General features: G+C 42.0%; 1 protein-coding gene across 1 annotated transcript in view; it reads right to left on the reverse strand.

Annotated features, from left to right (window-relative positions):
* The window catches only part of CACNA1I (calcium voltage-gated channel subunit alpha1 I), a 646,661-nt gene that overhangs the window by 573,682 nt on the left and 60,269 nt on the right, over window positions 1–12,710 (reverse strand). Inside the window, exon 2 of the mRNA XM_078650206.1 lies at window positions 7,373–7,470. Within this exon, the coding sequence (XP_078506332.1) occupies window positions 7,373–7,470 (98 nt within the window). The remainder of the gene's footprint in view (window positions 1–7,372; window positions 7,471–12,710) is intronic.

A 12,710-nucleotide genomic window follows, 5' to 3' on the forward strand; every position in this document is an offset into this window, starting at 1 on the left:
CAATATTAATGTTATTATGCATTATTATGAATATAAAGGAGCCACCCTTACCATTAACAAGATAATAGATACAGCTTAGATTAGCCATGAGGAACGCAGGAAACCAGGTCCTGAAGAAGGCAATGGGCTATGTATAAGGCCAGTGAGATATGGCTGAAACACATCGACCTGCAGGATGAAGGACCACTATGTATCGTCATCTTTCCTACTCATTGAGGGCCTGATTCATATAGGTAAATTTATTTTGTGTAAATGGACTACTTATTGGTATTCAAAAACTATGTGCAGAGTTTTATGATTCCGCACTCCCTATACTTATGTGTGGGGAGTTGTGCGCACCCAGAGACTCCTCAGTCAGGTGGAGAACCACACACACATAAGTATAATGAGTGCAGAGTTGTAAAACTCCAAACGTAGTTTGCGAATACCAAAAAGTAGTAAACTTACACAAAAGTGTAAGTTTAACTTTATGAATCATGCCCTACATTTTAATATCTCCATAGAACGCATCAATTAAATTACTATGGGTTATCTATAGGTAATTGTATGTTTCATTATTGGATCCCAACACTACTAAAACAAAACATACTACAAAAGATATCCACCCAAGAGTTCCTACTTTCCTGGAGCCCCTCCGCTCCACCAAAAATGTGGTATAGATGCAGGGCCGGACTGGGAACCACACCAGCCCCGGCAAAGAGCTCGGCCCCCCCCCCACTGGGGGGGGGGGGGGTTGGAGGTGTCACCAAGCTCTTTGCCGGGGCCGGTTTTCGGCTGACTTTGGTACAGGGCCTGTAACAAAAACGGCCCCCAGGGGCCCAAAACCGGCCCCCACCCGTGCGGCGCATCGGGGGATTGCCCGGTGCCCGCTATGGCCAGTCCGGCCCTGTATAGATGTGAAGCAACCTGATGATGAAGCATGCCACCTACGTTGGTGGGTGAGGATTTGTATCCATTCTTTTTTGAAACACAATTTTTTGAAAATGTTTACAACCTTTAGAATAAAAATGTGGTAAGAGTTTTTCATGTCTGGATTGTTTGTCTGATACTGTGGTTTGTATAGGAGCGCCTGTGGAGGTTGAGTAATGCTCGTACATTTCAGAGTGTTGTCGGTGTCATTAACTCTGAAGAGGATTCACAGCGACATCTATCTCAATGTGCGAAATGCGAGTAACATTTCCACAGGGTTTTCTACTGTTTTGTTTATCTTTAGGGCAGAACATTAGGATGTGTGCTGTTGTGCAGAATGTGGCAGTTTTACCCCTATGATGTCATCACTGGAATGTCAGAGCTGGCCCTGAGGTGAGGAAAAGATGTCAGTAACGAGAACCAGTCCGAGTGGGAGCTGAGATAGAAGAGAGACGAGGCGGAGGCCAGGAGGCAGAAGCTACACACTTCATGCAAGTAAACCTAACGATGTCTTTGTACATTTAGGCTCAGTAACCTGGGGCCTATCTCTTGTAAGAGAGACCCGAGTGCATTTCCCCAAAGCAGTCACTGAAGTCTATACGAGAAGTAAGTAGGCTTGGCTGGTGAACTCCGCTCGGTTCCGCTATGCAGAGTTTTTCACACTCCGCGAAGCTCGCAGATTTCCCAAAAACTCTGCATAGATGAACTGAGCTGAGGTTTTTCCTCGTTAGTTCTCGCCAACGGTAAGTTGGCGAGCACGAGAGAGGAAAGTCCAGCGCTAGACTACTTCCCAGCAAGATTTCTCAACACGGATGGTCACTATCGCTCGTGATGAGAAACCTTCAGTCTGCGTTGAGGAAGCTGCCGCTCGAGTAGAATTTGTACCCGGACAGCAGAAAGCAGCGCCCTCTTTGCGTTGCGCGTGATGCCGTACAGCGCGGGAGAAACACCCAGTGCTAAAAATCAGTGCGAATGGCATGAGGGTGTGCAGTCATAATATCGAGTCTTTTATTTCGACTGGACAGAATATCGAGTAAAAAATATAGAATGGACATAATATCGACTAGACATAATATAGACAACAAAAATATCGACTAGAGAAAATTAATATCGAATAGAATGGACATAATATCGACTCAAAAATATAGAATGGACATAATATCGACTAGACATAATATAGACAACAAAAATATCGAATTTAAGGTAATAATGTTTATTTTTTGTGTAATATAAGTCTGTAGCGGGTTGTGGGTTTATAGGGGAATAGGGTGGGAAGTAATTTAATTCTAATTAATTAAATATGTTAATTTATTTATTGATATTTATTTAGAATTAATTGTTAATTAATTATTAATTGGTAATTAATTAAAATATAATTGGTAATTAATTATAATTGATTAATTGATAAATATTTTAATTTTAGTAATTTATTTTCTGTAGCGGGTTGTGGGTTTATAGGGGAATAGGGTGGGAAGTAATTTAATTCTAATTAATTAAATATGTTAATTTATTTATTGATATTTATTTACAATTAATTGTTAATTAATTATTAATTGGTAATTAAATAAAATATAATTGGTAATTAATTATAATTGATTAATTGATAAATATTTTAATTTCATTCATTTAATTTCTGTAGCGGGTTGTGGGTTTATAGAGGAATAGGGTGGGAAATAATTTAATTCTCATTAATTAAATATGTCATTTAAATTATTGGTATGTATTTTGAATTAATTGTTTATTAATTTAATTTTTAATAGGTAATTAAAATATAAATGGTAATTAAAATTAATTTTTTAATTTTTAAATTGTAAATTAATTTATTGTTAATAGGTAATTAATTAGTATGAGTAGGCAATTTTTATAATTAAATAATTTTATTTTGTATTTATAAATAAATATTTTATATTTTTTATACACTTTTTTAATATTTTAATTATTTGTAATTGGTATTACTATTTATGTTATTTATATTTATTTGTGAAGTATTTACTTTCCCTACTATTGCACTCTCTGAAGTTGGAATAGTAATTTTAACCCCTACGCTATCCAACACTTTCCCTACTGTTGCACCCACTGGAGTGGGTATGCAACGTTTACAATGCTACTTTTACTATGCAGTACCATTACAACAAAACTTTTAAATTGCAAAAACTTTTACAACGCATACATTTACAAAGCATGTTTTTAAAACGCAGATAGCTTTACAACGCATACCATTACAATGTAAGTATTAGTAAGTATATAATTATTTTTAAAAGGTTAGATGTTTGGGATTTTGTGTAAAGGGGTATTTTTAGGGTTCAGGGTCAGTTTTCAGTTTTTGGGTAAAGGGGTATTTTTAGGGTTCAGGGTCAGTTTTCAGTTTCTGGGGTAAAGGGGTATTTTTAGGGTTCAGGGTCAGTTTTCAGTTTTTGGGTAAAGGGGTATTTTTAGGGTTCAGGGTCAGTTTTCAGTTTTTGGGGTAAAGGGGTATTTTTAGGGATCAGGGTCAGTTTTCAGGTTTTGGGGTAAAGGGGTATTTTTAGGGTTCAGGGTCAGTTTTCAGTTTTTGGGGTAAAGGGGTATTTTTAGGGTTCAGGGTCAGTTTTCAGTTTTTGGGTAAAGGGGTATTTTTAGGGTTCAGGGTCAGTTTTCAGTTTTTGGGGTAAAGGGGTATTTTTAGGGATCAGGGTCAGTTTTCAGTTTTTGGGGTAAAAGGGTATTTTTAGGGTTCAGGGTCAGTTTTCAGTTTTTGTGGTAAAGGGGTATTTTTAGGGTTCAGGGTCAGTTTTCAGTTTTTGGGTAAAGGGGTATTTTTAGGGTTCAGGGTCAGTTTTCAGTTTTTGGGGTAAAGGGGTATTTTTAGGGTTCAGAGTCAGTTTTCAGTTTTTGGGTAAAGGGGTATTTTTAGGGTTCAGGGTCAGTTTTCAGTTTTTGGGGTAAAGGGGTATTTTTAGGGTTCAGGGTCAGTTTTCGGGTAAAGGGGTATTTTTAGGGTTCAGGGTCAGTTTTCAGTTTATGGGTAAAGGGGTATTTTTAGGGTTCAGGGTCAGTTTTGGGTTTTTGGGGTACAGGGGTACTTTGTAAAAATAAAGTAAAATTACATTTAAATTAAATTTATTTAATAAAATTAAATAAAATTAAATTATATTATAATATTTTTTATTAATTTATATTCAAACAATTATTATATACTTACCAATACTTACGTTGTAATGGTATGCGTTGTAAAGGTATATGCGTTGTAAATGTATGCGTTGTAAAAGTTTTTGCGTTGTAAAAGTTTTGTTGTAATGGTAGGCGTTGTAAAAGTATGCGTTGTAACGTCATACATCCCTGGAGTGGGAATAGTAATTTTAACCCCTACGCTATCCAGCGCTTTCCCTACTGTTGCACCCACTGGAGTGGGAATAGTAAATTTTACCTCTACGCTATCCAACACTTTTGCTAATGTTGAACTCACTATAGTTGTAACAATACATTTTAAAAATTTTCTAAAATGTTATATATGTTTATTTAATAATATGTTTATATATATATATATGTGTGTAATTTTGGGTGATATAATTGTTTTAATTATATAAATTATTTATTAAAATTACATTTTTTTATTAATTATTTCTAAGTTTATATTAAATATATTTATTACTATATTAGTTTTAACTTAATTTTAAGACATTTAAAAAATCGATATTTTGACAGTCTATATTTTTGTAAGTCGATATTTTGGAGTCGATATTTTGGTACTTACCTGTTTGAAGATAGGGAGTCGATATTTTGTCAATCGATATTTTTGACTCGATATTTGTGTATCTCGATATTTGTGTCGTCGATATTATGTCAGTGATCCGGCATGAGGTAACACTCTGCCGCTCACAGAACTCTGGGTAGCTTGGTGGTGTTTTTATTGGCGAACTTGCTTGTTATTATTTTAAAATGGAATCATGAGCCTGCATAGTACTTGACGAAATCAGAACTCAACTAACAAACTGAAAAAACGAAAAGTTAGTTGGGTGAAGAACAAAATTCGAATTTTGCAATTTATTGTATGTTCATTGCATGCTAAAAAAGTTAATATTTCAAAGAATGTTCTAAGTCTACCGGACTTGCACTTTGCACATTGTCTGAAATTATATCTTTGACCAAATTGCAAAATTACGTTTCTGCAATTATTATAACATAAGCAAAGTGGAGTCACTATCTCACGCAGTAGAACTGCAAGACAACTGAGCATGCTGTTGGAGTTAAAGGATCCAGGTCGACTTAACCTCAGGCAAAGCAGGAGATCCACATCTGCTGTTCTTCCCATATAGCTCCAAAAAGTAAAATGGGAATGGCTCATCATGTTCTAAACTGGCCACACCCTGAAAGAGTCAGTGATGGAAATCTAAGGGCAGAGCTGAGACACCACTTCTTAGTATAGCCTCTTTACCTCCTCATTCATCTTCCAGTCCCATTCCTTAACAATGAGCAGCTTGTCTACTCTACAGAAACCTATTACCTAGCAAAGTCGGATATTTCCCCCAATATGGTGCCGCCTACCTGGCACGGCATGCATAAAGGGGAGGTGTGTCATCCACACATCCTGAGAATACCAAAGAAACTCAAGAAGAAGAAAACATAAACCAATCACCATAAACAGAAACAGGGAGGGAGGGACGGGCTCAGGAATGGAACGGGAAGACCAGGATTCGGAGTAATGAAGATTACAGGTGAGTAACCGGGCATTCTTGTTCAATATAGCGCCTTGGAGAAGTGAAGGAACCCGCTGCACAAAGGTTGATAGGTGGGGATTTCACAGTCTCTACGTGATGTCAGGAATGTTGCTTTTTAACATTTGTGTGAAATATTTGAAGACAAGTCTCCCAGGCCCATGTCCGAGTATCGCATCTAATCCACGTTTTTGCTGTGCACCCTGGGACTTATAGTATTACGTACGTATCCAACTAATTAATTCTTCAATGCAAGTCCTAGAATGCAAAGCATGGATGAGCATGGACCTAGGAAACTTGAGTCCTCAGTATTTACAAGTCCCTATGGGGAGTAATAGAGCTTTTGCAGCAAACAGGTGGAGGACCAGTGATTAATGACAAGCTACAACAATGCAGGGTATGACGTGTTCTTCTGCATTAAACAATGCAAAAGTATCAGGACTCAGAAAGTCCTTTTCTCAATGTACGCATATCTGGTTAGTATTCCTTTAGAACATAGTGTTCAATTGTGGGCCCTACTTGAAACAAAAATTGGCAAAGCCAATCACTTTGCAATTTATCTTTGGTAATGCTTGTTTTGCAATTTTTTAAAAACATTGTTTTGGGAGCTGCTAGGCCCTCGCAAAAATTACAAAAAAAGTGGAATGAATCAAAAGATATTTTGAATCTTAAAAAGAACACACTGCTATATTAGACCTTGACACTGAAGGGAACTACTTTGTGTGATGATGTGCTCCTTGTGAAAAGGCAGAATGCCATCGCTTATACTAAAGTTAGCCAATGTCTGAAATAGCCTGACACATACCCCCAGATGCATCAAGCATCCATTTTGCGATTCCTTATTAGTGAAAAAATAAGGAATTGCTAATAAGGAATAGCAAAATGGTATGCAAGAAGAAATCGCTTTAAAAATAGCAATTTCTTAAAATTCCTTAGTTGCGATTTGCAAATTGCGAGTCGCAATTAAGGAATACCTCCCCATTCATTCCTATGGGCCTAGAGGCCCATAGGAATGAATGGGAAGAATTTTGAATTTGCGAATCGCAATTTAGCGAATTCTCAATTTGCGATTTTTGCATTTGGGATGATGCATCCCAAATGCAAAGATACCGGTCGCAAAGGGGTAGATTCTGAGAATCTGCCCCTTTGCGGCCAGATTTTCCTTTGATGCATCTGGGCCTTTGTCTCATTGGGAATGCTGTAGTGGGCGGAAGAGAAATGTCAATGACACTACAGCAGATAAATGGTTACAAAGGGCCGACTGTAAGCCCCTTTCAGTATGAATAATACATATAGTTGTACTAAAATCAAAAGTTGTTGGCTTGTGCAAGCCCGAAAAGGGATTTTAGGACCGGGAAATGCTTCAAAGCAGGATCAATGCCTTAAAAAATGGGAACCTCCAGGCACAGTGAGAGAGCTGCTGTGCGTGGAGGAATTTAGGCCACAAGAGTCTTTGATAACTCCACTCGGTGTGTGCTAAAGGGGTCCCATTGGAGTCTAATCCGCCCCAGAACAACATTGTGAGCACACGGCCTTCCATTAAGGCCTGAAGGAAACAATTTAAGCAGAGTCCTGGGAGAGCAATGCTGACAGGGCGAAGACTTACACCGTGACATGGGCTCCCGACCCCCGCCCGTGCTTTTCATGCGCCCCGCAGCGCTGAACAAAGTCCCCTTGATTAGACAATCCAAGTCCCAGAGGATGGGAGTCACTTCCGGGAATACATTCATCTGCATGGCGTGGCGGCGCAGGAGAGGAGCGTTACTTACTGGGCACCCTGTTGATCGCCTTGAGAGGCCTCAGCACGCGCACGGTCCGGATCGCCGACAGGTTGATGTTCTGTAGGTCCAGCGAGTATTCCACCATCCTGCAGGGGGCGAGAGAGAACACGAGGGTTAGACAGGACCACGCGCATGAGAGGCGAGGGGGAGAGGGAGGAGTAGAGACGGCCAGGTACTTGAGGTGAGACAGGAGGAAGACGAGAGGGCGCATGGGGTGAGAGAGGGCCATGTTCAAGCGGTGAGGGAAAGGGGGAAGGAGAAGGGTGTAAGATGAGAGGAAAAAATAGGTGAGGGAGAAGAGACATAAGATGAGAAGCATGTAGGTGAGGGAGAAGAGACATAAGACGAGACAGAGGCAAGTGCATGAGTTGAGAGGAGTTGGTGACAAGAAAGGGGGCATGGGGTGAGAAAGAGACGTGTATGAGAGGCAAAAGTGAGGATGTCTGGTTAGAGAGACGCGCCCATAGAGGCGAGGGAGGAGAGATGGGCTATGGTTAGAGAGAGAAAATCCTGAATAGGTGAGAGGTGAGAGGAGAGAGAGGGGGTTTGAAAAGAAAAAGCCATGAGCACGAGATGTGAGGGGAAAGGGAGTGAGGGTGTGCGAAAGGAGAGAGGAGAAGGAACACGTGGAGACAAAGCAGAACATTACGCTAGAGAAAGGTAATCGCATGGGGGTCTTGGGAGAAGGGAAGGAAAAGGAGAATCACTGTGAGAGAGAAGTGGGAGAAAGAGAAGGCGAGGTGACCAGGGATTAGCGAGGGCCTTGTGTACAGAGAGGTAAGGGAAGGGGTGGCTGGAGAGAACACATGGCGTTAAAGAGCTGTGCACGTGGATGGGTGAGGGGAGAGGGAAGAGATGTGGAGCGGGGTTAAAGACAGCCATGCAAGTGGAGTGATGGAGGAGAGAGGGAATGGATGGCATAGAGACACACTGTCATGGAGAGATAAGGAAAGAAGGGGCGGTAGAGGGCCCATGGTTGGAGAGGCAGGCAGGGTGGGAAGGATTTTGTTCCTGATTTTGTCCCTGATGCCATTCCTCAATGAGTCCATGTGTTACACTTGTGCGACTTTATAACCTCTTAATGCTGTTTTATTAAACTATGACTCTTACGAATCCCCCCCTGCGCCTCTTGTAAACGTTATCACATAACATGTAAAGCGCTCTGATACCCAGGGCCGGACTGGGAACCAAAACCGGCCCTGGCAAACTGCTCGGCCGCCCCCCCCCCCCCTCCACCTCAGGGGGGGGGGGTGGGGGGGGGGGGGGGGAGTGGGTGCCGCAGAGCTCTTCGCCAGGGCCGGTTTTTGGCCGATTTTGTTACAGGGCCGATTATGCTGCAAAAATGGCCCTGTAACAAAATCGGCCCCCAGGGGCCCAAAACCAGCCCCCACCCGTGCGCCGCACCAGGGGATTGCCCGGTGCCCGCTATGGCTAGTCCGGACCTGCTGATACCTTTGGGTCTAGCTAGCGCTACATAAAACTCATAATAATAATAAGGATGCCTTCAGTGAGTGTGGTGGTTGGTCTAGTCATAGAAGTCTCTTGATGAACCCCCCACCCCTCATATCAGGATGGGTGAGACTGGCAGGGCAAGGCTGCTATGGCTGCTGGAAGTGCAAGGCTCTATCTGTTGCAGCAGGCCGAGAGTGTCCCCCATCTGTGAACATGACAAGCAGGCACAATCCAATGGAAAGATATGTCACCAAGGAAAAGAAAAATATGACTGTAATGCCATCCAGTTCAAAAAGAATGTATCAAACTAGACACATCTAACTGCATCACTTGAAAAATATACTATCCACAAAGTAAATGTCAATTCACAAGAATAATCTAAGGGGAACATAGAGTGATGTTGCATGGGGTTTGGAGGGGCGCCAGAAAGGGCGGTGTCAGGAAGGCATCTGCAGAAACAAAACAACAAAATAATGTACATCCCAGAATGGCCTCGGGAGGGATGTACCAACCAAGATTATACTGCCCCCATGAAAAATTCTTCAATCAATATGTTTGCATAAGCACCAAGAAGAATAAAACACATGCCATGGCTCTGCCCCGTCAAGCTCTTGCGCCATTCTAGGTTCTGCCCCCTGCTCTAAATAGCTCTGCCTTGGCACCTCTGAAATAATACTGTCTTTAACCGTTTGAGTCTAAGCTGAGTCTTCAGCACTTGTATTTATTTTCAATGCAGGAATACAGTTTTACGTTCTTTTAAATAAATATTTTCGGGCGATATTCATTTGTGCCGTTACATTTTCAAGCCTGATAGTACTTCCAAAGAGATATCGCCAGAAATAATGTTCCCCTAAACAACCGAAGTTGTCCAAAGCCAAAAGTAATCAGGCAACCATTTTCCTCCTATGTACAGAGCTTAACTCTGTCAGGTCAAAATCCGTAAATCCGTAGTCAGGGTTCACCAACAGTTTGGGAGGGCAACTTTCTATAACCACTTCGCTGGACACTTTGTTTGTTGGATACACATTGCGCCCATGGAACCACATTGCACACATAAAGACATCAGAAGACGTTTATAGAGGAGCGGCGGGGGCTCTGTCAGTCACCTAGCTTTCTAAATCCCCTCCTCTATATCAGGCCATCTTAAAAGATGTAAATTGTCTGGAGACTTAGCTTATCCAATGTGATTACTATTCATACTGTATTTGAGTTCTAATCCCTTTACCACTTCCTGGAGTAAGCTTTGACTGCTCGCTATTGCAACCTTTCACAAACAAGTTTACAAAATGAACAATCCTGGAATTTAAGTGGAAGTAACTAGTCTTAAACTTTGAATCATCAACAGTAGTTTTCAATTTCTATCACGCATACCACCCAGTGCTCGCCTCCTGCCATAGGACTTGAGCCAGTGGGTGCATTTTAGCCATGAAATGTTATGTGTGTTTGTAAAGCGCACTATCACCCATGAGGGTGTTCTGGCACGGTGCAGGTGTGTGTGCCTAGCCATGATTATTGTTGGTTGGTTAATTGAAAAAACAGGTCTTCAGCTTCTTGTGGAATTCAGGAAGAGAGGAGGAAGCTCTGATGTGAAGTGGGTGGCCATTCCACGCTTTAGGAGCAATGCAAAAGAATGCCGTCCTCCTGATCTGGATCTGCGTGTGTGTGGGATGTGTGTGAGTACGGGTCCTGTGGAGTGGAGGTGTCTGGGTGCTTGGGGGAAGGAGATGCAACTGTTATGGTAGGTAGGGCCTAAGTAGTGTAGTGCCTTGAATGAATATGTCTGTGAGGATTTTTAAATGAGCGCGGGGGTGTATCAGGAGCCAGAGATGCTCCCTGAGGTTTGCTGTGAAGTCAGTTCTGTATAGGAGGTATAGGATGAGGTTGGCTTCCGCGTTCTGGATGGTTTGTAGCCTTCAAGTGAGTTGCGTGGTGATCCCAGCATAGAGGGTGTTCCCGTAATCCAAATTGCTGGTGAGTAGGGCAGGAGTGACAGTTTTTCTAGTGTTGCTAGGGAGCCATTTGAAGATCTTCCTCAGCATCTTTCGGATTTTCAAGCAGGGTGGAGTAACAAAAGGATCTCTATGACAATAGCAGTAACCCATTGACCTATTTACATTATATGCACTTTGTGATCTGAATGGTACACGTTCTGTGCAGCAAGCATATTAACCCAGTGTGCTACCTTACCACGAGTCAAAACTTCCACCAGACAAACCTCCAATCTCTCTCCAGGAAGAAAATGAATCACCCAAACACAACACCTCACCCGAAGTCAGCTCCAAGTGCAGTCGCACCGGTCACACTGCCCTTGAGCCGGCCCTGGCTGCAGTCTTAGGTCTAGTACTTTAACAAACTGATTGATCCTAAGCACTCTCCCAGGGACCCTTGCTGACAGTATGTCAGCACCTTGAAACACGCCTTTTCTCAAATAAAAATAAACAGCAAGAGCATACTACTAGGACAGGTTCAAAGGGGAAAGTTTTCATTCATATATTCAGAGGTGTTTATAAGCGGGTGACTGCATTTGCAATTCAATAGCTGAACTGCTCCTGAAGGGGAGTTATACATAACCCCTCCTGTGAGGCAGCTGCTCACTCCTAGCCACTAAAAGGAACCTCTTTTATAGCTCATGCAGGCTAAAAGATTGAGTTGCTTGTTCTATAGCAGGGTTAAAAGTGGCGGGTAACTGAAATGCGGGACAATGGGCGTCCTGCAGTGGCTCTGCGTGGGCAATGGGACAGGAACCACGATTGCAGGACAAAATGCTGGATAGTTGGTCATCCCACCTACAGTAGTTTTGTATGGGGGTAAAATGATCCTACTTCCTACGTGGATGTTAAAGTTCCCTTTTCCATTTTGAGCATTCCAGTATCCGTACTGTGGCAGCCATTTTGCAGCATTTTGCTGATGATGACAACTCCAGGCTCCACGCTGTTATTCAGACACTGTGCTCAGGGCCGTAGCTTCAGGGGGGGTTTGGGTTGATAAACCCCCCCCCCAACCCCCCCCCCATGAATGTACTTTCTGATAAATAGTTGGGTACAGGTGTTTTCAGTCGGGTATGCTGTGATGTCTGCCGGATTTCACCAGGGATTTTTACATACACATAGACAAAACTGAACACACACACTCACCCAGTCTCTGTATTCAAAAGTCCTCAAAAATGTTGGTTATTACCAAATATTGTGTCTTCTCTCTTAGTACTCCTACCAATAAGCATTCCTCTCCCTTTCCACTCCTGCTTAGGCCCCTCTCAAGAGCCCTGCCTAGCATATAATGTATTTTAACATTATTTGCCATTCTGATTGTTAGAAAATCTGAAGCTCAACCCCCCGCCCCCCTCAATTTTATTGACCAACCTATGTCCCTGACTGGGCTTTAGCAGCTGCTGAACTCTGCTGAATTTGTAAAAAACCTGAAGTGGACAAATGCCATCAGTAAAACCGCGTCCACAAAGCGTGGCAACAACAAAAATGGGATGTATGACGTTACAACGCATACTTTTACAACGCATACCTTTACAACGCATTTTTTACAACGCAACATCCATTACAACGCATGCCATTACAACAGATTTTTAAAAACTACCTTTATAACGCATTCCATTACAACGCATACTACCTTTACAACGCATACCATTACAACGCATTACATTACATTGCATGTACAGTAAGTATTGGATAGTGTAGGGGTAAAAACTACTATTCTAACTCCAGGGGGGTGCAACAGTAGGGTAAGTGTTGGATAGTGTAGGGGTAAAAATTACTATTCTAACTGGGGGGGGGGGTGTGCAACAGTAGGGTAAGTGTTGGATAGTGTAAGGGTACTAAACGTTGTAATGTTATGCGTTGTAATGGTATGTGTTGTAATGACA

Source organism: Lissotriton helveticus, chromosome 1_1, assembly GCF_964261635.1.
Source record: "Lissotriton helveticus chromosome 1_1, aLisHel1.1, whole genome shotgun sequence".
Taxonomy (NCBI): domain Eukaryota; kingdom Metazoa; phylum Chordata; class Amphibia; order Caudata; family Salamandridae; genus Lissotriton; species Lissotriton helveticus.